The 25048-nt window shown below is 41.3% G+C and overlaps 1 protein-coding gene across 5 annotated transcripts in view; it reads right to left on the minus strand.

The window, feature by feature from the left end:
* Positions 1 to 22860, minus strand: part of LOC140467335 (membrane cofactor protein-like) — a 59595-nt gene extending 36735 nt beyond the window's left edge. For 4 of the 5 annotated variants that reach the window (XM_072563628.1, XM_072563627.1, XM_072563625.1 and 1 more), the window contains exons 1-6: positions 22598 to 22859; positions 11942 to 12133; positions 11344 to 11440; positions 10268 to 10341; positions 3797 to 3979; positions 1406 to 1591 (exon numbers count right to left, since the gene is read on the minus strand). In XM_072563628.1, coding sequence (XP_072419729.1) covers positions 1406 to 1591; positions 3797 to 3979; positions 10268 to 10341; positions 11344 to 11440; positions 11942 to 12133; positions 22598 to 22652 — 787 coding nt within the window. In that variant the 5' untranslated portion in view covers positions 22653 to 22859. Of the gene's footprint in view, positions 1 to 1405; positions 1592 to 3796; positions 3980 to 10267; positions 10342 to 11343; positions 11441 to 11941; positions 12134 to 22597 lie in introns of all 5 variants that reach the window. The other variant, XM_072563624.1, reaches the window with a different exon arrangement.
* Positions 22861 to 25048: the final 2188 nt, after the last annotated feature.

The following is a 25048-nucleotide window of genomic DNA, read 5'->3' on the forward strand; positions in this document are numbered from 1 at the left end:
AATGCAGATATTAGATGTGCAAATTTGACCATTTAAATAGCGACCTATAAATATATAACCATGAAGTCTTTTTAAAGATTTCCACCAATACATTTTTCAACTTTCAATTATTCAAAACTTGGTGCTAAATGTGAAATCTAAGTAATTATATCAGTGTTGGCATGACTGGAGTGAGTGAGTGTAGTGCTCAAACCTGCCCTATGCTTTCACTGAGTAACAAATGCAAAACAGCTGGGACCAAACAATCTTATGAGCCAGAGTGCCTATAATAGAGGGTAGAGGTTATTTGAAACTAGAATCAAAGTACTGATGCGCATCTGGATACATGAAGAATTAAACACAACAGTTAATAAAATCAATTATCTGTAAGTTGTTGAATTAGTGAAGCTGGAGTTTTCCTGTATTAATATTTGAAAAAAATCAAATGGAAAGAACAATGACTGAATGACTTTCCTCTGAACCCCACTAGGCACCTGATAAACAAGATATCAGTCGCAAAACCCACTCCTCTTTTGCATCCCTCATCCACTCCAGGTCTTGCCTCATTGCTTCTTCTCATCCCTCTGCTCAAATGGTTCAAAGTAGGGAAGCAGCTACATCTGAATCATTTATTTCAGTAATTAAAAAACAAAACAATTGTTCTGTTATGCCTTAGGTCACCAAGTAGTAAACAACTTCAGCTTTTTTTGTAACCAAAGTTCATGCTAATTGAACAAGATCCACATGAAAATAATTTGAGCTGGATTTTCTGTTCAATGGTGAAATATCCTCCCTGCTGACTATAAAGAAAGCCTTGCAATAAGATAAAGATCTCCAGCAATAAAATTCACCTTGGTCAATGGGAGTACTGCAATAGATTGTGGTGTTCAATGTGGAGGTGGAGTAATGTCATTAACTACTTTGACAGCCTATAACATTAAAATGTATTTTCACAGATCCTCCCTTTTAATATACTGAGAATGTTAAGAAATGAAACATATGTATGGAACAAAGGTAAGTGAAAATCTTCTAAATAAACTGACAAGAACGTTTAAAAATCTAATCACCTTGGGAAAGAAAATAAAAGAGTCATCAACAAGACATTCAGGCATACCTGAATGAATGTTAAGAGATTTCAAATAACCAACGTGGTGGAAGAGAAGTTGAAATCCCCACTCCTTTGTGATTGCTGATTCTGGAGTCAGCACACACTACAGGCTGTGGCACAACCCTAAACACAAGACTGCAACTTTAGGAATTTTCCACTGAGTGTGCCCAAAATCTCCACAGGGCACTGACTGCAAACAAACAGTTTACTGGCCAACCACCTCCCACCCCCAAGTGTCCAACCCATGATTTCACAGTTCAATTCAATTTTAATTCTGACAGTTACAAACTATTTCCAGTTGAAGAGACGGTTACTCACGTAATCTACAAATAGGTGGAGATGGCACAAAGACGTTATTCTCACTGCATTTAATGACACTCGCACCAATCATTTCAAAACCTTTATTGCAACGGAAGGCCACCTCCTGCTGATACTTGTACTTGCGTCCAAATCCGCTTTCAATGTAGGCATGTTCAGGTATGACAGGACGGGGACATTCAACAACTGGGAAAAGAACATTTAAAGCTTATACGTATTGCATTGTCCAAATTTCAAGGTCAACAAAAATTTTTAAAACTGTGCTCATTCTAAAGGCTACAAGAACCTCTTTACAACTATGCAATATACCAAAAAAAATCTAATTCCAGTAAAATACAAACAGGTAGGGTTGAATCTGTTTATTGGCTGAGCATGCATTGCCATGTTGAGGGATTCTTGCAGCGAGATTTCAACCCTTATCCCACCAAATTCACCTTAACCACCTACCCCACTCCTAGATATTCCTCATTTCCAATTCTAGCCCCATTATAAAACTGACTAAAATTAGGCCATTCTGCCCATCAAGTCTGTTCTGTCATTTGATCATTGCTGCTCCATTTCAACACCATTCACCTACTTTCTCTCCATAACCCTTAGAACATAGAAGAATACAGCGCAGTACAGGCCCTTCGGCCCTCGATGTTGTGCCGATCAAAGCCCACCTAACTTACACTAACCCACTATCCTCCATACGCCTATCCAATGCCCGCTTAAATACCCATAAAGAGGGAGAGTCCACCACTGATACTGGCAGGGCATTCCATGAGCTTACGACTCGCTGAGTGAAGAACCTACCCCTAACATCAGTCCTATATCTACCCCCCCCTTAATTTGAAGCTATGCCCCCTTGTAATAGCTGACTCCATACGTGGAAAAAGGTTCTCACTGTCAACCCTATCTAACCCCCTAATCATCTTGTACACCTCTATCAAGTCACCCCTAAACCTTCTTTTCTCCAATGAAAACAACCCCAAGTGCCTCAGCCTTTCCTCATACGATCTTCCTACCATGCCAGGCAACATCCTGGTAAACTTCCTCTGCACCCGTTCCAGTGCCTCCACATCCTTCCTATAGTATGGCGACCAAAACTGCACACAATACTCCAGATGCGGCCGCACCAGAGTCTTATACAACTGCAGCATGACCTCAGGACTCCGGAACTCAATTCCTCTACCAATAAAAGCCAGTACGCCATATGCCTTCTTCACTGCACTATTTACCTGGGTGGCAACTTTCAGAGATCTGTGTACATGGACACCAAGATCCCTCTGCTCTTCCACACTACCAAGTATCCGACCATTAGCCCAGTACCCCATCTTTTTGTTACTCTTACCAAAGTGAATCACCTCACACTTAGCTACATTGAACTCCATTTGCCACCTTTCTGCCCAGCTCTGCAGCTTCTCTATATCCCGCTGTTACTAATCAAGAACCTACCCATACATCTTAAATTTTTCCTTGGGTGCCCAAAAACTACTCAGTATTCAAAATGTGGTCAGATTACACCCCATTCCTGGAACAACTCTCCACTCACTGGATATCCACAAAGACCAGCATTCCTTCCCTGTGCACCTTTGAAAAGCTGACGTGCAATCGGACAAGTGTTGGTATTTTCTGGTTGTCCCTCACCAGCAGTGTAATGGCACATCAGCCACAAAGCAACACTGCTCATAGCACAGACAATGGCAATTGACAGAAAATGTCTGACACTCCCTTGTACATATGACACTATTCAACCATAATGCCACAGTTTACCATCTGTAGCTACATCCAATCTAAATGGCACCAGCAATCTGCCTTCAATTCCCACTGCAGAACTGCATCTGGCCATTGTTCAGTAGAGGAACATAGAGATAAGCAATTGGATAGTTATAAACCAGAGCATTAAATATTCCCTTTTTGCTGGCTAGAAGTTTAAAAAAAAAAAAACAGGTTGTATTCACCCCCACAACACAAACCAAATGCTGGCATCACGATCAATTTATGAGTCTACAGTCTACAATGATTAATGGACTCAGCTATCATCTACTGGAGACGGATTTCAAATAGGTCTTGCTTGGTTTGGAGAGACCGATTCATTTGAGTTCGGTGATGGTCAAGAAGAACCTCATCATCCGCAACATCTTCACCCTAGTGGGAAGTCTACTCTACTCAGCATTAACTTAATTCTCGATTCATTTCTGCCAATCCATCAAAGGCAAGCAACAAATGCAGAGGAAACGTTTTAGTTTGTGCAAGTAGCCCCTGCCTCATTTCCTATCAGAAAACCATGCGTAATGAAAATCAATACAGTTGACTGCAAATCATAAGTACCAAGATACGAAGAATCAACTTTCCCAACTCCAGCTATAACATTTAATTAAAGCTGATTCTGATCTTGTACATAGGTACCTCTGCAGTCAGGTGGATCCTTGTCCCACGTGCCATCTGCTTGGCAGGTGAGGACAGCTGTGCCGATCAATGAGTAGTCATCATTACATGAATATTCTGCGACCATCCCATACATCCACGAGTCACCAGATGGTACCGGAGCTTTTCCATTTCCAATAGGTGCAAGATCACTACATGTGACGGCTAGAGAAAATGAAAATTATTAAATGCTCGGATGAGACTGTTCGATCACAACTTTTCTTTGATGAATTATAGTCATGCTCATTAATAACACATCTGTGAACGAATACACTGCCAAACAATGTAGTCGTCATTTTCTTCATGGTCTCTACTATACATTTAATGATGGAATTCAGCAAGTCAGTTCTACTGTGCGAATGTGAAGCCAGGTCCAGGGGCTCATTACTGTGTCTGGAAAAATAATGCCTTCCTCAAATCTTGTATCTGCAAAAACCACTCACCGCAAAATCCTAATTGCATATCTAAGAAAGCAATATACTGCAGGGGAGGTAGAGAGAAAAAAAGTTTATCACCCACATTGTTTCCCCCCGCCCCAGGGTGTGCACATCATGAGAAAGTTCACAGTTACAGTCAGAGGTGGTTATAGGTGAATATTCTTTTGAACTAGACAGGCCTTAGGTCAATATTAGTCCTCATTACCATTAGCAAACAAAATCTAGGATTTTCACTCAGTGATCTATATACAAGTCAATAAAGTACAACTTTTTTGATGGATGATCATCCATCTGAAGTGTTAATATTTATTCCCACAGACGTGCTTTACTGCTGAGTACTACCAACAGTTTTTAAATTTCTTGTTGGGAGAAATTGCTACAGTAATTTTTTTGACTTGGCGTCCTCAGTGTTAAAATGTTGGCAATAGATTGCCAGTGACTGGGAACTTTTCATGGAAAAAGTGGGGATTGCAAATGCTGGAGATTGGAGTAGACACTGGTGCTGGAAGAGCACAGCAGGTTCAGACAGCATCTGAGGAGCAGGAGAATAGATGTTTTGGGGATAAGCTTAACGTCAATTCCTGATAAAAGGGCTCATGCCTGAAATGTTGATTTTCCTGCTCCTGGGATGGTGCCTGACCTGCTGCAGTTTTCCGACTATTTGTGGCACAACAATGTATCTGTTGTTATTAATAAAAGGTAAATGAATAGCTAGATAGGTCTAGGCAAAAAGTATTTTATTGTATTCACTAACAAAACATTATCTGGAAGACATTAACTAACATGCAGCTTCTGCTACTATCGCCAATTCTGTATACCACCAGTCATGAAATAGATAGTGAACCGCAGTGAGTAAATGGACATGTGAATGAGCACATTGATCGATTTAAATCATTTAATCATTACCAATGCTGTAAACCAGAATGTTGTACCAATATATTGCAAACGTAACACTAAAGGTGGTCTTTTTATATACATCCTGCAATACAAAAACTTTTGCACATCTCCTTTAAAACTTCCTCTTTCTCACTTTAAAAACTTAGACATCTGGCATTTGCACACTGGAGGGGAAAAAAAAACTGAGAAAGTCTATAGCCTTAAAACCTGTCTTTAAACATTTAGAGTAAAATGCAATGCTGCATACACATGTATTGCGGGGGAGTGGGAAGGGGAGGGCTTAAATAAAGCAAAAGATAGGGACACGTGGGCTTACCAAGTGATAACGGGATACTGTAAAACAATTAAGAACATTTGCCACAGCATCAGCGAATGAGAGAGAACAGGACACCAAGTGATAACATTCACAGCCATTCCCTTGTGAAATAAATGACAGTTTTTTTCTGACCCTAAAACGAAACACTACACTATCAAAAACTTTGTAATTAACAGTTACATGCTGCCAGTTATAATGGATTCTTATTACCCCTTGGTAGCAAGGCAGACAGAAAAAAGAAGTCTTTGCTATTACAAAACCGTAACTTGAGTTCAAGAGGACACTAGAGAGAGACCATTTTAGTATTGAGGCTGTTGAATCCAGTAGAAAATTGTCTTTGTGCTTACTTGCCATGAATGAATTTAATTGCATTGAGACTTTGATTTTGAGTAGCCATTACTGGTTATGAAATGCAAACTCTATAAAAAGGTAATATTGAGAAGGCTTTAACTTACTTGCTGTTTTCACAGACCAAGACTGCCCCACTGTCAATTCTAACTAGTCAGATCTTATGTCTTATAACAGTTTGAATAACAAATTTGAAAAGACGGTCTTTTTAATCGAGACTAATCAATCATTTTAAATACAACCTTGCAGTAACATTTCAGCCTCAGGTACAAAATGATTCTGTGTTTAAGATAAAAAGTAGGAATCTGCTCCCAGCTTAAAATTATTCTAAACCTCACATTGAAGAGATTCTCAAACTGTTTAAGAAGGTGGTAAGGACAAGCCAGGGGACTACAGACCAATGAGCCTGATCTCGGTGGTGGGCAAGTTGTTGGAGGGAGTCCTGAGGGACAGGATGTACATATATTTGGAAAGGCAAGGACTGATTAGGGATAGTCAACATGGCTTTGTGTATGGGAAATCATGTCTCAAAGTTTTTTGATGAAGTAACAAAGATGATTGATGAGGGCAGAACAGTAGATGTGATTTATATGGACTTCAGTAAGGCGTTCGACAAGGTTCCCCATGGGAGACTGATTAGCAAGGTTAGATCTCATGGAATACAGGGAGAACTAGCCATTTGGATACAGAACTGGCTCAAAGGTAGAAGACAGAGGGTGGTGGTGGAGGGTTGTTTTTCAGACTGGAGGCCTGTGACCAGTGGAGTGCCACAAGGATCGGTGCTGGCCCCTCTACTTTTTGTCATTTACATAAATGATTTGGATGCGAGCATAAGAGGTACAGTTAGTAAGTTTGCAGATGACACCAAAATTGGAGGTGTAGTGGACAGTGAAGAGGGTTACCTCAGATTACAACAGGATCTGGACCAGATGAGCCAATGGGCTGAGAAGTGGCAGATGGAGTTTAATTCAGATAAATGCGAGGTGCTGCATTTTGGAAAAGCAAATCTTAGCAGGACTTACACACTTAATGGTAAGGTCCTAGGGAGTGTGGCTGAACAAAGAGACCTTGGAGTGCAGGTTCATAGCTCCTTGTAAGTGGAGTTGCAGGTAGATAGGATAGTGAAGAAGGTGTTTGGTATGCTTTCCTTCATTGGTCAGAGTATTGAGTACAGGAGTTGGGAGGTCATGTTGCGGCTGTACAGGACATTGGTTAGGTCACTATTGGAATATTGCGTGCAATTCTGGTCTCCTTCCTATCAGAAAGATGTTGTGAAACTTGAAAGGGTTCAGAAAAGATTTATAAGGGTGTTGCCAGGGTTGGAGGATCTGAGCTACAGGGAGGGGCTGAACAGGCTGGGGCTGTTTTCCCTGGAGCGTCAGAGACTGAGGGGTGACCTTATAGAGGTTTACAAAATTATGAAGGGCATGGATAGGCTAAATAGGCAAAGTCTTTTTCCTGGGGTCAGGGAGTCCAGAACTAGAGGGCATAGGTTTAGGGTGAGAGGGGAAAGATATAAAAGAGACCTAAGGGGCAACTTTTTCACACAGAGGGTGGTACGTGTATGGAATGAGCTGCCAGAGGATGTGGTGGAGGCTGGTACAATTGCAACATTTAAGAGGCATTTGGATGGGTATATGAATAGGAAGGGTTTGGAGGAATATGGCTGGGTGCTGGCAGGTGGGACTAGATTGGGTTGGGATATCTGGTCGGCATGGACAGGTTGGACCAAAGGGTCTGTTTCCATGCTGTACATCTCTATGACTATCTGTTGGGAAGCCATTTTATGGTCAAAGTTTGCCCTCCTTGCTAAGGAGCCATTTTGTAAAACAATGATATCAGACATGCAAGGTTATGACATCTCCCACTTAATTTAGATTGGTACCTCATCGCGCCACAGATGCCTAACTTGGCAGGATTTCTTTTTCCCACCTGATGGATAGCTCAAGGCCTGTAGGAGTGATCAGTCAAGCATGCACAGACCTGCCAATTAACTTTTCTTCCTTACAAATTGTCTTTCACTTATTTGTCTAGTAAAGAACATGCAATGTTTTTGTAAACTTTTGTATAAAGGAAGCCACTTTGTATCAGTACATCGGAGTAGCCTGCTGGGGCACTTGAAGAGCTGGCACCTTGCTCTCCTAGGTTATTAGAACCTAGTTAGTTTAACTTATAAGTATCAGTGTTATGTTGTAACAGTGATGCTATTAGTGAACAAAGGGGATGACTAAAATTAAACTAAAGTGTCCGTAAGAGGTTTTTATTCCAGACTTCAGAAAAAGTACAATCTCCAGGATGAACCAAGAGAGAGACTTTACAGGTCTGAGTCCACAAGGGATTCCCTGGACCGTCTCAAATCTGTACTTTTAACATATCCACGCTTCAAATTTTATACACTACTATCAGGTAACCCCTCAGCCTCTAACACTCTACCAAAAATAATGCAAGCTTATCTAGCCTCATTTTATAGCTAATACACTAAGTCAGACAATATCTTGGTAAACATCTTTTGCACGCTTGTCACACCTTGCGCATCCTTCTTGTTGATCAGAACTGCACAATATTCCAAATGTGGCCTAAAGTTGCCAAGAACATTTCACAACCCCTTTTCGCCCTCCTAATTTCTTGAAGTTTTCCTCCACTTACTGTATATTCAAGGACTTTTTCTGATTTGAGTCCTAAGCCTTGCATATGCTTCCTTTCTCCTTTGATAACTTTCAATCTAGTCATCCAGGATTCCCGAATCTTACCATCCTTATCTTTCATCCTTACAGGATGCACCATCTAAGCTGCTGGATCTAGGGGAATTCTAGTCAATGTTGGGGAAGTTAAAACCACCTACTGCAAAGGCCCTCTTGTTTTTACATCTTTCTATGATTTGCTAAGATTTCTGGTCCTCTATTTCCCACTAGCAATTGGAGGCCTTAGTAACACACTCAGTGATTGTAGAATTCAGGAGTATGAAAAATGCAGATATGCCCTTGCTGGATTAGCCTTCCAAGATATTATCTTTAGCACATCTGTGACATTCTCCTTGATCAGTAATGCAATCCATTCCACTTTTCACCCCCACCTCTCTCTCTCTTTCACATCCCTATCACACTGGAAATATCTAAACCCTAGAACGTCGAGCTGCTGGTCTTGCCTTCCCTCATGGTTACAGCATCATAGTTCCATGTAGCAATCCAGGTGCTTAGCTCACCTGCCTTACCCGTTATGCTCCTTGCATTAAAGAAATACTACTCAGACTGTAGTCTCCGTATTCATTAAACTGGCCCTGCCTGTCCTTCCTATTAAGAATATAGTTGCCTTAACCCCAACTTCTCCTCAATCACTGCACATGCTACCTGTTCTGGTTCCGAACAAGAATTTGAAACCTCAAGTGGCACTAGCAAAGATTTAGATGCCCTTTAAGTTTAGGTGCAATCTGTCATTCTTGTACAGGCCCTTCCTGCTGTGGAAACATCCTAACAATCCAGATATCTGAAGTCAAAAGTAGGCTAACTCTGGGCCAGATATCCTTTGAGAGGAAGCATGCAGTGTCCACCAATACTCTTGATTTCTACAGAGAGAGATAGGCATCACAGCAGGTACAGAGCTTTATCTCCCCTTCCAATGCCATTTTGAATCAAGTTCTTCCCCAGCTTTTCCCTTCCATGGTTTGCATTGCTCTTAATGTGCTTTGCATATGAATTATTCAATTGGGAACACAGGTGATTTACTGGCAGTGGTTAACAGATGAAAAAAAAAGGATGATTTGGTAATTGGGAGAAATAAAATCTTCAGTTGTTTGTAAAGGGACTTTTGGATCTTTAAGAAAAAAAAGACCTGGCACTGGAATGGTATGATGGATTCGTTATCACACGTGCTGATAGTATTACTGGGCGAGACAGATTCCCGGGTGAGACCTAGTTTGATTGAGTAGTTTTATTTTTCTTATAGCTTACCATGAATGTCAGTCACTAAATCAGATTCGCAAAGAACGAACATAAGGTGGTGGGGAAACAAGCAAGGAGTCTCAAAGTTGTGCATTAATTCTTCAGATTATCTACAGCTTTCCTGAATGATTCTTCCCCATTAGGAGTTCAGATGATTTGATCAATCAAAAATGTGGTTAGCTTTCAACATGAAGTGTTAAGCCTTCCTGTACTTTGCTCAAGTAGTCAAGATAGTAGGTGCTATTATTTAATTGGACTTGGGTTGCCTCTTTATCATACTGAAAAACGATTGCAGTGTGCAGTCAAAAAATCCTTTCCAGCCAAAAAGAAAAACATAGTATATTAAAAGGTTGTATTGTAAGAATGCATGTTCCCAGAAACCCTGATGTCAGCTTTGTCTTAACTAGTTTGTCTTAACTCCTTGCCAACTGCATCTCTAACCCCCACCCTGCCATCCACTTTAATAGTAATTTGATATCAAAACAAGCTAAACTTAAAACACAGAACTGTCACTTACTTTCACATGTTGGGACCTGGCCACTCCATCCATCAGCTGTACACAAGCGGTAGTCTGTGCCAACAATCCGATAACTGAAAGAAAGAGTGAAAACTGAAATCGCTCACCATGCACCATATGAATACAAGTGGTATAACAAAGTGTTCAGGAATGAGGATCAAGTACAAATTATCAAAATAATTACAGTACTTTGGCTTTATACCCTTTTATTGTACATCACAAGATGAACAATTAAACATCAGAAGAGGTCATTATTGCTGTACAAGGAGAAAAGCAGCACAGTATAGGTTTTGTCACTTTTCAGAGACATGTACCTGGCTAAGCCAGCAATTCTTGCCCATTCTTGATTTTCCTTGAGGTAGTGGGGGTGAATTGTCTTTTGAACCAGTGCAGTGCATGTGGTGAATGGTTGGACCTGTCAGGTTTTCAGCCAACAGTAAAGAAACAGTAATACTTCCACATCAACATTGAGACACTGTGTAGAGCTTCCAGGAGATGTGCCTGCTATCCGATCTCCCTGGATTTGACATGGTAGAGGTTTTGGAAAGTGCTGTTAAAAGGTGGTTTGGTAATCTGTTGCAACAGATTTTGTAGAGGATACACACTACTGCCACTGTGATCCAGTAATGCAAGGAGTGAATGTTGAAGGTGGTTCCTGGGGTGGTGTCAAACAAGTGGCTTGTTTTGTCTTGGATGCTGTCAAATACGTGTTGCTCGAACTCACTCATCTAAACCAGTAGAAAATATGGCATCGTGCACCCAACCTGTGCTTTGCACTTGGTGGACAGGATTTGGGAAGTCAGAAAAATTAGCAAAAAGTCAGTTATTTCTAAACTCTAGTTACATCAATGAATTTCCATCGCGCATAGAAAAGCCCAACATCAACAGGCAGTCTCTTTGTACCCACCATGCCACAACCCCCCCAACTGATCATTAAACTTGATCAACTAGAAATTAAATGTTTTCTCTTCAGTCTGAACCCCTTAAGATGACAATGTTCAAACAGCAACTTCACAGCAGGAACTAGCCAGAATACAAATAAGCTTCTCTGAAGCATTTTGGTGCTTAATACTTACCCTTCGTCACAATGAAACATAGCTTTACTCCCCAGAATCGAATCATTTGCGACATAATACCCATTCAGAATCTCTCCTGGATTACCACAGTTTGTAGCTAAAAAAAGGCAAAAAAACACAATAGGAAAAACGTAAAAATTTCACAAATTTCCAAGAGCCCTTTCCTTTGCAAATTTCAAATAAGTTGTGCAGTTTTCCAGACTATGGTGCTGCCCAACCATCAAGTTTATGTTTGCTTAGCCATAACTTCAAAAAAACCAAGGTTGAGAACTCCAAAATACAGGGCTGTGCTTGAGTCAACGTTTAGAAAAAGATTACTGCTACATGGGTATTTTAGCAACTATTACAAATTGAGGGATCCATCTCCAGTTTAACCATAATCACAAATGCAATTCTTTTCGACAGGTGATTTCTTACGCTACATATAAGAATAAGCAGAATTTAAGCAATTATTCCAACAGATTTGGACAGCACTGGATAACAGGTGAGAAGAAGTCTGCATTCTTGGAATTCCTTGTCAAATGCTTCTTCCTGGAAAGATGACTGGGCAGGGAAACAACATGGGGATAATGGAGAGAGAAAAATTTTGACTACATACGTTCACATCTGCCTTGTAATGGAGTCCAGGTTGAATCAGCTTGACAAGAAGAGTATCTTTTCGATTCACTGCCAAATACATAACCTACGAGACATCTGTAGGTGACCTTGGTTCCAATAGGAAAAGAGTTCTGAGCACTGACTTCTGCAGGTAGAAAACCATTTTCCATTGTTGGAGGCTTACCACAGTCACCTTAAAAATAAATTCAATAGTCACCAGTTAGTCTCTTTAAATCATGAGCCATCAATTAAGCAGTTTAAATCTGAAACATCTCCCACAAAACAGACTTTGGTTTCTCCTATCCCCACATTCATCTAGGGCTAATTTTATCAATTTTAGAGCTTACAATTTTTTGATTTCCTAATCCATTTTAAATCAGTTTCTGCTTCAGCCTGGCCCTTCCTTATTCATATGTTTTGTATTTTGTCCTCTAAATATTTTGTTGGTCTACACCTAGATATGCAATGCAATATGATCCAAAAAGTGACCAATTAACGTAACCAATGAATCCAATGAACAAGCTTTTAAAAAAATTTAACAAAACAAAGTTAAAGTAAATTTTAACACTATTCAATAGAAGTGATAAACCTAAGGTAGCATAAACAAAAAGATAGTGCAGATTTTACGGCACTTCCCTTCCTACATGTGACAATGATTGCAAGCCAAGGCCTTCAAGTCTCAGCTTCAGGTATGGTTCAATTTAAGCAGGATTTCATCGCAGATTTCTGTCTCAGTGACTTTGCCTACCATATTGTGGAATGCAAATGGAGTAATGAAACACTACTGAACTTCCTAAACTTCGAACATGAATAGTCCTGATAGCGACCTCATGCCAACTACTCAGGAACACACAATGTCCTTTTGAGATATTAGAGGGTTAATTTGCTTTGCTAACCTGCAGGAAATTGGATAGCCCAAGGCTAGGGGGAGATGTCTGTCTGAGAAGTAGACTAAGGAATTTACATACCCATCCCTTGCCATTCAGAGGCATTTGCATGGCCATTTATGTTATTCAAAGTAAAACAATTACATCATCCCTATTCAGAAATCAATAAGAACACTGCAGTTGGAATTCTGACCACACCCTGTAGATAAAAAAGGATTCACAACAGATTTGACCATTAAGGGATGATTTAATTACATTGTTTCTGGAGATGATCAGGTCACTACATTGTGTCTGACTGGCATGTGACTGAGGGGGAGCGGCTGGAGGTTGTTTTGTGGGCATTAGTGACTGATGTACAGATTTTGTATAAAAAAGGAGGAACTGTCCATTGTTCAGAAGAGGTCTTTGACACAGCTCCACAAGCCCTGTGAAGTGTGTTAAAAGGGTTTCTCCAGAAAGCTTGTACCATACTTGCCTAATAAACTTCTGTTGCTCACAAAGGTTGGCATGTTACAGTTGCATCAAGTATGCAAGAATCTCAAGGAAAAAAAGAACATAACTTTTTAAATAAAAAAAGACTCTTGGGGCACTAGAAGCAACACTGGCCAATTGAACAGCACACTGGGAATCAGAGCAGGCCAGACAGATATTCAATCCATTCACCTGGAGTGTCTCATTAACACCTATTCAAAGTCAATTCTGCAAGGTTTCAAGTCAAACAATAGATCAGAGCTTCCATAGCTCTGAAACAGTTCAACCAATAGAAAAATTACAATATTGAATACTGTCCCTTCCTGGGACAAAATTTAAAAGGAGAAACTGAAATGTGTAAATTCACTTCCATCAAACTGCTGTTACTAAGTAATAGTATGCCACTGTATTTGAAAATGATTTGAATATGTTAAGGCCACTCAAATCAGACAGGCCTCACACTCAGGATACAACATCTGCACCACGAAGAATAGAAACCTTGGAAGCCAGAAGAATGATCTTAACTTCAGTTCAGCCAGTTGTAAACGGGGTAGTACAAACTTTATTACCATCTTGCACGTGCAATGCCTATGCTCTGTGATTTAAGAACAGAGGTTTACTCAGGAAATTAGAGAAAAGACTGAATCAGAGACGTACAGCACGGAAACAGACCCTTTGGTTCAACTCGTCCATGCAACTAGATAACCTAACCTAATCTAGTCCCATTTCCCGGTACTTGGCCCATATTGGGGCAGCACAGTGGCTCAGTGGTTAGCACTGCTGCCACTGCACAGCACAGCACAGCACCAGGGTCCCAGGTTTGATTCCAGCCTTGGATGACTGCCTGTGTGGAGTTTGCACATTTTCCCAGTGTCTGTGTGGGTTGCCTCCCACAGTCCAAAGAGGTGCAGGTCAGGTGAATTGGCAATGCTAAATTGCTGATAGTGTTAGCCACATTAGTCAGAGGGAAATGCTCTTCGGAGGGTCGGGGTGGACTTGTTGGGCCAAAGGGCCGGTTTCCATACTGTAGGGAATCTAATCCCTCCAAACTCTTCCCATTCATATACCCATCCAGATGCCTTTTGAATGACGCAATTGTACCAGCCTCCAACACTTCCTCTGGCACCCTGTGAAAAAGTTGCCCCTCAGGTCTCTTTTATATCTTTCCCCTCTCACCCTAATCCTACACCCTCTAGTTCTGGTCTACCCCACCCCAGGGGGAAAACGCCATGCCTATTTACCTTAGCCATGCCTTCTGATTTAAAAACCTCTATGAAGATCACCCCTGAGCCTCCAACACTCCAAGGAAAACAGCCCCAGCCTATTCAGCCTCTCCCTGTAGCTCAAATCTTCCAACCCTAGCAAAATCCTTTAAGTCTTTTCTGAACCTTTTCACAACATCCTTCCAGTAGAAGGACATACAGAATTGCACACAACATTCCAAAAGTGGCCTAACCAAATGTCCTGTACAGCTGCAACATGACCTCCCAACTCCTATACTCTACTCTGACCAATAAAGGAAAGTATATTAAACATCTTCACTATCCTATCTACCTACAACTCTATTTTCAAGGAACTTTAAACCTGTATTCAAAAGTTTTCTTCCAGCAACACTCTCCAGGACCTATCCAATAAGTATGGTTTTAAAATTACATGCATCTTGTGTTTCAATGATTATAAACCACATCTCAGTGTAAAACAAGTCTCACTAAACAAATGGCTAAATACACACGAAAACAATGCTGACAACTCTTGTACAACGCGTGCAGCTGTGATTAATAAACTGTCTAAAAATGCAAAGCTGTTGCGGTGACTTTATTTCACTATCCCTGCTGCTAAATCTAGGGACTGACTTTTCAGGTGAATTCTCAGCATTCAAGAGAATGTTAATCACTTGTTTCTCACTGCTTTAAAGCCAAATTCCCAATATTATCACATCACATTCCAAGATATCTCATTAAGCTCACTAACGTTGATTATACCATGGGCATTCACATGCATAGTCTTCATGCCAGTGTAGTGCTGCCAGAGCACAGAAGGTCAGGCAGCACCCAAGGAGCAGGAGAATCAATGTTTCAGCATAAGCCCTTCATTAGGAATTGTGCCTGATGATCAGCTTATGCCCAAAACGTCAATTCTCCTGCTCCTCAGATGTTGCCTTATCTGCTGTGCTTTTCCAGCACTACACTCAACTCTGATCTCCAGCATCCGTAGTCCTCACTTTCTCTGCATTCACATGCATGCCTTCTAAACAAGTCTTCATTCCTCATGGTCCTCCTTAGTCTGCAAATTTCATACCACTTCTGTTCAGAGTAATCCAACACTTACTCTTTGGCCCACCTTTATGTTTTTCAATTTCCATATTTAGTTTAAACCAATCCTGTTGAAACTTAATTATTCCTGTCCAATATATACCTATCCCAGAATTGGTCCCAAGAAAGGCTTTCTCTGCTCCAAAGACATGCCTAATGTCAAAGTGAATAAAATTTAGCTCATTTCCTTGATTTGCAATGTTCTTATTAAAAAAAAAGCACTTGCCTACAGCTTCCTAGAAGAAATGCATTACATCCTTTTGTTTCATTCATATAGAAGTGGACCAGCACTTACTGCTCTTAAGAAGGTGGTGAGCTATTCCTGTAGCTACAATCAGGTACAAGGTAGTCCATTTGTTTGTTCATTTGTGGAAAGAGCATGCTGCTGGCAAGGTCAGTGTTTCTTACCCATCTAAATTGTCCTTGAGATGATGGCAATGGCCTGCTTTTTAAAAGGTTGAACTGCATCTGGTGTAGGCATAACTTAGTTAAGTGGCAGAAATAATTTGAACTGAGGGCTGTATGTATTTGGAGGGGAACTGGCAACCTGTAACATAACCATGAAACACTCCTCCTTGTACTACAAGATGATAAACCTCATGGGCCCGTGGTGAATCTTGTAGATAGTGCACATTGGTGCACTAATTGAGGGTTTGAAATTTTAAGATGGTGGACTGAATGATGATCAAGTAGATGCTTTACCAGACATGCTATTCTACTTGCTGGTTGTTGGAGCTGCGCCAATTCATGCAAGGACAACATGACGGCATATTCAGCCTTCTAATTTGTAGATATTCTTACGACTCCAGTCTGTCCACTGAGTCATTGCAGAATTGATTGCTTTTCCAGCCAAGGATATGTGCTGACAATCCCCTGAATGTTTGGAAGAGGATTCCACGATAGCAATCCCCTGGAATGTCAAGGGGAGACAGTCAGATCTTTTATTTTAAAAAAAAATGAATGAGAATTGAAATAAAAAAGGAAACTTCATGTAGTGCCAGAATTTGTTGAGCCCACCTATATAAGCAAACTGCAGAAAGTTACGGAAACCATGGCAGCTGAATTCTCACTTTGTTTTGAACTACTTCACCGCAAAACAAGTTAAAGCAAATAAAAGGCCTGTAAAGGCAAACCAATCTTATTCTTGTATTTGTAGGTATTTTTATCCATATTTACTTGGAATCTTTGTAAATGTATTATTTACTAGTTTCATGTTTGTACTCAATGTTCGCCAATAGTTACAGAATAAACCACCTTTGGTCTTGTTTAAACTGAAGTTTTTCCTCCAGATATTTTTAAAATTGAAACAAAAACAATGGAAGAGTAGATCAAACATGCTGTAAGTTCATCAACTACACTGCAAATCTGCATGGGATGGTTATGACATCCATATATGAACCAAGGTTATAATGGGATCTGGAGCCAAATGATGATGACAGAATCCTAACTAGAACTACTGAGCAGGTTTTTGCTGGAAGACCTTGGGTGGGCAAGGTTAGTTCTGGAGCAATTACCATATATACTCGTGTATAGGTAGAATTTTGAAAAGTTTTTAAGCTGAAATCAGAGAGTCAACTTATACAAATTGTTTGAGGGGCTGAAATTCATGCTGCAGTTCAAAATACTGTATTATTAGCAGAAGTTGATTTGATCATATAACTAATCCTGGTAAAGAAGAATCCTAAATACTTACCTAATCCTAATCTTCTACTGTCCATCTTCCTACTGGGTCCAAGTCAGGAACACAAACTTACCTCAATTTGCTACATTCTCTGACAGTACATTGAGTTCCAATTTCTGCCGCTCGGGTAGGTGGGTTCCTCGCCCACAGCACTTATTGGCTCACAGTCTGCCTATCAAGCTAGTGGGCATTCTGGTTGGTGGACAGTGATGTCATTGGAGACCAGCACCACCTCCCCATCATGCACCCGTGCTGATGGAAAGCTCTGGAGGTTCATAGTGCCATTTTTTTGGGGGGAGGTCAATGCCTCAACTTCAGCAGGTAACAGTTTAACCTGCAGAAAAGGAAATAAAGTTGTCTCAACCTGCCTCTCAGTCTTGTTTCCTACCCACCCCTCTGTGGGAGAACTGACATGCAGATCTAGTTTAGTTTGGGATTATGGTCAGCATGGACTGGTTGGACTGAATGTTCTGTTTCCATGATTCAACTGGCAACGAGAACTGCACACAGTATTCCTGTTATGACCTAAAAAGTCTCTCTCTCTCATTCTTAAATCACCTTATCTGTCTGACCTGTAGAATCCATGGGTCTGCTAGTCTGCACTCCAAGGCCTTTCTGTCCTGCACACCTCAAGGTGTCTTAGTATTTGAGAAGAGTTCCCTTCTTTGCACGACTTTCCCCAAATACATTATCTAATTTCAGATTAATTTCATTGTCTGTCACCTTCAGATTAGATTAGATTCCCTACAGTGTGGAAACAGGCCCTTTGATCCAACACGTCCACACTGACCCTCCGAAGAGTAACCCACCCAGACCCATTTCCCTCTGACTAATGCAATTTAGCTTGGCCAATTCAGCTGACCTGCACATGTTTGGACTGTGGGAAGAAGTTGGAGCACCCAGAAGAAACCCACACAATCACTAGGAGAATGTGCAAACACTATAAACACAGTCGCCAGAGGCTGGAATCGAACCTGGGACCCTGGTGCTGTGAGGCAGCAATGCTAACCACTGCCCACTGGTCATTTTTCTTTTTGCACAATTTGCAGTTTGGCTGTCAATCATGAGAATTTGTGTGTATCAGCTGCAAACTTCTTAATCATGCTATGCCCCCATATTTAGACCTTAAGAAAATCAAACTATTCAGAGTTATTATATATTGGAACAAATGGGACTTGAACTCAGGCTTTCTGGCCTAGAGGTAGAAAATAGAAATGCATTAAACAAACTAATGCATTGCCCAAGCACACGTTAAGTTAAACATTAAAAGGGAAGGTTAGTTGTACTGATGACTACATTGCATATCTTCAAAACCATCATGTCAAAACTGGAACATCCTTTAACATGGACAGCAATTCTATTTCAATTTCATCTGTTACTCTGTGCATGATAATACACAAGCAATTGTATGATTTCCATCAAAAAGAATCAAAGTTAGCTTATCAAGAGCTGCACTTGCACAGTACCAAATATCTTTCCCTCACTCACGAGTCTCTCACTACTTTACCATTCTGTACAACCCAAACTTTTAAAGATGCAGATCAAATTTGCTATTTAGTAGAAAATGCAATATTTGGATAGACAGTGTAAAATATCAAACTACCAACATTTTCAGATAATCTGTTAGGTACTAACAGATGGAAAATAGAGTCAGAGATGTACAGCATGGAAACAGACCCTTCGGTCCAACCCGAACATGCCGACCAGATATCCCAACCCAATCTAGCCCCACCTGCCAGCACCCGGCCCATATCCCTCCAAACCCTTCCTATTTATATACCAATCGAAATGTTTCTTTCATGTTGCAATTGTACCAGCCTCCACCACATCCTCTGACAGCTCATTCCATGCATGTACCACCCTATGCGAGAAAAGGTTGCCCTTAGGTCTCTTTTATATCTTTCCCCTCTCAGCCTAAACCTATGCCCTCCAGTTCTGGACTCCCCCACCCCAGGGAAAAGACTTTGCCTATTTATCCGATCATGCCCCTCATAATTTTGTAAATCTCTATAAGGTCACCCCTCAGCCTCCAACGCTCCAGGGAAAGCAGCCCCAGCCTGCTCAGCCTCTCCCTGTAGCTCAGATCCTCCAATCCTGGCAACATCCTGGTAAATCTTTTCTGAACCCTTTCAAGTTTCACAATATTTTTTGATAGGAAGGAGACCAGAATTGCATGCATATTCCAACAGTGGCCTGACCAATGTCATGTACAGAGCTGAAAATGTGTTGCTGGAAAAGCGGAGCAGTTCAGGCAGCATCAGGAATTCCTGAAGAAGGGCTGATGCCCGAAAAGTCGATTCTCCTGTTCCTTGGATGCTGCCTGACCTGCTGCGCTTTTCCAGCAGCACATTTTCAGCTCTGATCTCCAGCATCTGCAGTCCTCACTTTCTCCTCAACGTCCTGTACAGCCGAAATATGACCTCCCAACTCCTATACTCAAACCAATAAAGGAAACGCTTTCTTCACTATCACATCTACCTGCAACTCCACTTTCAAGGAGCTATGAACCTGCACTCCAAGGTCTCTCTGTTCAGCAACACTCCCTAGGACCTTACCATTAAGTGTATAAGTCCTGCTAAGATTTGCTTTCCCAAAATGCAGCACCTCGCATTTATCTGAATTAAACTCCATCTGCCACTTCTCAGCCCATTGGTCCATCTGGCCCTGATCCTGTTGTAATCTGAGGTAACCCTCTTCGCTGTCCACTACAACTCCAATTTTGGTGTCATCTGCAAACTTACTAACTGTACCTCTTATGCTCGCATCCAAATCATTTATGTAAATGACAAAAAGTAGAGGGGCCAGCACCGATCCTTGTGGCACTCCACTGGTCACAGGCCTCCAGTCTGAAAAACAACCCTCCACTACCACCCTCTGTCTTCTACCTTTGAGCCAGTTCTGTATCCAAATGGCTAGTTCTCCCTGTATTCTATGAGATCTAACCTTGCTAATCCGTCTCCCATGGGGAACCTTGTCGAATGCCTTACTGAATCTTCTTTGTTACTTCTCCAAAAAACTCAATCAAGTTTGTGGGACATGATTTCCCACACAAAGCCATGTTGACGATCCCTAATCAGTCCTTGCCTTTGCAAATACATGTACATCCTGTCCCTCAGGATTCCCTCCAACAACTTGCCCACTACTGAGGTCAGGCTCATCGGTCTATAGTTCCCTGGCTTGTCGTTCTTAAACAGTGGCACCAGGTTTGCCAACCTCTAGTCTTCCGGCACCTCACCTGTGACTATCGATGATACAAATATCTCAGCAAGAGGCCAGCAATCACTTCTCTAGCTTCCCACAGAGTTCTCGGGTACACCTGATCAGGTCCTGGGGATTTATCCGCCTTTAACAGTTTCAAGACATCCAGCACTTCCTCCTCTAATCTAGACATTTTGCAAAATGTCACCATTTCCCTACAGTCTATATCTTCCATATCCTTATCCATAGTAAATACTGATGAAAAATATTCATTTAGTATCTCCCCCATTTTCTGTGGCTCCACACGAAGGCCGCGTTGCTGATCTTTGAGGGATCCTATTCTCTCCCTAGTTACCCTTTTGTCCTTAAATATATTTATAAAAGCCCTTTGGATTCTCCTTAATTCTATTTGCCAAAGCTATCTCATGTCCTCGTTTTGCCCTCCTGATTTCCCTCTTTAGTATACTCCTTTCTTTATACTAAGGATTCACTCGACCCATCTTGTCTCTACTTGACATATGCTTCCTTCTTTTTCTTAACCAAACCCTCAATTTCTTTAGTCATCCAGCATTCCCTATACCTACCAGCCTTCCCTTTCACCCTGACAGGAATATATTTTCTCCGGATTCTTGTTATCTCATTTCTAAAGGCTTCCCAGTTTCCAGCTGTTCCTTTACCTGTGAACATTTGCCTCCAATCAGCTTTCAAAAGTTCTTGCCTAATGCTGGAAACCAGATTCTGGACCAGTGGTGCTTGCCTGTATTCCTGCTGTCGATTTTACTGCTCCTCTGATGTCGCCTGAGCTGCTGTGCTTTTCCAGCACCACTGGTCCAGATATCCCAACCCAATTCAGTCTCACCTGCCATCAACCAGCCCATATCCCTCCAACCCCTTCCTATTCATATACCTATCGAGGTGCCTCTTAAATATTACAGTTGTACCAGCCTCCACCACTTCCTCAGGCAGCTCATTGCATACACGACCCCCCCCCCCAACCCCGCTACGTTGAAAAGGTGCCCCAAGGTCTGTTTTATATGTTTCCCCTCTCACCCTAAACCTATGCCCTCTATTTCTGGACTCCCAGACCCCATGGAAAAGACTGTGTCTGTCTATTTATCCTATCCATGCTCCTCCTGATTTTATAAACCTCTCAGGTCACCCTTCAGCCTCCAATGTTCCAGGGAAAATAGCCCTAGCCTATTCAACTTCTCCTTATAGCTCAAATCCTCCAGCACTGGCAAACTCCTTGTAAATCTTTTCTGAACCCTTTCAAGTTTCACAACATCTTTCTGATAGAAATGAACAGCAATTTCCATTTACACAATGCCTTTAGCATTTCAAAAATGTTAAGGTACTTCATATGAACAAACAAAATTGACATCAATAACAGAGACATGAAGTCATGTTGGGTAAATCTTGGTCAGAAATCGATTTTAAAGTTGCATCTTGACAACAAAGCAACATTGCCATAATCCATCCCGGCTTCATCTAACTGCTGTCAAAACCGTCATCATACCTTTCTTACATTAAGCTCTGATTCCATTATGTCTATACTCCTGGCAAAAGCCTCCCACATTCCTTAAATCTCAGGTTTGCAAACCAATCTAATTTGCACCAAGTCCCATATACTCACTAATTTGACTTGCTAAAGCAACGTTGATTTTAAGACTCACCTAGTTTTCAAATCCCCTTTGGGACTCAACGGATCTGCAACCCCTAATATTCCAGAGCTACAGCTCTCAAATTTCAATGGACACAAATTATTTACCTTCTGCTGTGTGCGTTAACGCTTTCCAAAGAAATGCGCTCAGTTGCTGTTGACTGAATCTTCCGCCACCCCACCCCTTTGAACTGCTCGATTTTAGTCGCCGTGCTTTCCGCTGGTCTGGTTCGACTTGCTACAAGTGTCACGACCAGCCTTTTGCTAATTTAAAATGCTCGTTAAAAAAAAACACGACCCTTTGACCCTCTACTCTGAAAACTCGGTGCTTTGATTTTGTTTTTAAAAGTGCCCAGCGTCTCGGGATGCTTCATCACCAACACGACGAGCGAAACACACAGGGCCTGAAGCAGCAACGGGGGAGCCTGGGGTGGGGTGATATACTTACCCGTTACCTGGGCCACCCAGACGGCCACCACAACGAGCATCAGTCTCTCCAACATTTCACAACCTTCTCTCCGTCAACGTTTGGTTCAAATATTCGTGGAGATTCCGAAATCTTAAAAATAAAACTCAAACTTGCTGCTAAAGGCGCTTAAATCCTAATGCCGTTCCTTTGCCTTCTCAACTTGCAAGTTCTCAGCTCATGCTGCCTAAAATAAACCCAATAACCAGCTTCCGGTTACACCCGACCGGAACTTGGATCATATCTTCGAGTAACTTCCGGAAGACGCAATCACAATGACGCACCCGCCCTCCCTCCACAATAACACAACCGCCTTGTGGGCGGCACCGTGACGCAGTGGCTAGTCACTGCCGCCTCACAGCGCCAGAGACCCGGGTTCAATTCCCGCCTCAGCAGACTTTGTGTGTGAAGTTTACATGTTCTCCCTGTGTCTGTGTAGGTTTCCTCCCACAATCCAAAAATGTACAGGTCAGGTGAATTGGCCAAGTTAAATTGCCTCTAGTGTTAGGTGTAGGGGAATGGGTCAGTGTGGGCTTGTTGGGCCAAAGGGCCTGTTTCCACACTGTAAGTAATCTAATCTTCGCTGTGACAATTTGACTGGAGCCATTTTTCAGACAGGCTTATTCCAGTGCACCCCATACTCAATAGCAGGAATAGAAGCACATTTGGAAAATAATAATCTAATCAACGAGCGTCAGTATGCCTTCATGAAAGGGGAAATTGCCTCTGACGAATATATTATAGAGTTTTTTTGTCAACCAAATGGGGAGCCAGGAAAAATGTTGTCTTTGGACCTCCAGAGTGTGTTAAGGTTAAGTCATAAGATAGTAAGTTGTATTGGAGGATAGAGAGTTAGATAATGAGCAGGAAACTGTGAGTGGGGGCAAGGGGTTAAGGATCAGTGAAAGGACCATATCTTTACAATATATATTAAATATACTCATGTAAAAGTCGATTTTATGGGGTTGACTATTACATGGATACAACTTTTGAGGGGCTGAAATTAATGCTACAGTCCAAAATACAGTATACAGTATATAAGAACTACAAGCAGAAGTAGGCCATCTGGCCCTTTGAGTTAGCTCAGCCATTCAGTAAGATCGTGGCTGACACTTTCATGGACTCAGCTCCACTTACCAATGCTCTCAATGTATCCCTGAATTCCTTTATTGTTCAAAAAAAATCTTATCTTTAAAAATGTTTACTGAAGTAGTGTCAACTACTTCACAGGGCAAGGAATTCCATAAATTTACAACCCTCTGGGTGAAGAAGTTCCTTCTGAATTCAGTCCTAAATCTGCTCCCTCTAATCTAAAGACTATGCTATCTTGTCCTAGTTTCACCTGCCAGTAGAAACATCCTCTCTATTTCTATCTTATCTATTCTCTTCATAATTTTACATGTTTCTGTAAGATTCCCCCCTCATTCTCCTGAATTCCAATGAGTATAATACCAGTCTACTCAGTCTCTCCTCATAAGCCAATCCCCTCAACTTCGGAATCAACTTAGTGTGAGAAACAAAGCTCACTCACTTCAATAATGTCAGTCCGAGACAAGATCTGAATCAGTAGTGTCACTTATTTTACACTTGCAAGTGGGTGTGATGTCCAGTGTCTATAAGGCAGAGGACATACACACCAAATTCAATTCATACACAATATTTCTATGATTTGGTTTCGTTTGTTTTACATTGCTCCTCCCCTGTTTACATCCTCCATTTCCCTAAGACTGGCACCCATTACTCCTGTTTATCTCTTGCCTTATCCGGCCTTGTCTGTGACAAAATGCTTATTTCTGGCCTCACAAGGCCGTTTGACCTCATCCTGCTATAAGTCATTATTGGGCATATTCTTTCTTCATCATTATCTACCCCCTCCATCTGTGCCTTTCCCGAGGCTGTTCTGATCCCTATGACCCTTTTAATTGGGGTTTGTTCCTCTGTCTCTGTAAAAGTGGGAAACAGATGTTTATACCTACTGTTTGTACAGGCGTATCTAGCTTAACTTCATCCCCTCACGACATCTTATCTTCTTGCCCGTAATGTCTACCATTGTTTTGCAGTCACATTTCATTCTGACATACAGTTTCAGCTAATACAAAAACAATTATATATTTCCTCCACATCGTTTCCATTCTTGTTGACTCAGCTCTTGGCTAAAACAATTATACACTGGTATGAGTTCATTTTACTTTGTAAAATGGAATTGCAGAATTGCAGAAGTAACATTAATTTACCTATATCTCACAATTTCCCCCTTTTCTTTAATTACCATTTGTTATCTTCTGCATTTTTCTTTTAGGGGCACCTGTTTCATCAAGGTTGTTTTAATCAGTCTTTGGGTGAGCCCTCGTACACAGGGTATGATACAACAGCCAATGGCCACCAATACCCCGACTATTACTATCAGGGAAGTAAGGATAGAAACCACCACCC

This window comes from Chiloscyllium punctatum, chromosome 45 (genome assembly GCF_047496795.1).
Source record: "Chiloscyllium punctatum isolate Juve2018m chromosome 45, sChiPun1.3, whole genome shotgun sequence".
Taxonomy (NCBI): domain Eukaryota; kingdom Metazoa; phylum Chordata; class Chondrichthyes; order Orectolobiformes; family Hemiscylliidae; genus Chiloscyllium; species Chiloscyllium punctatum.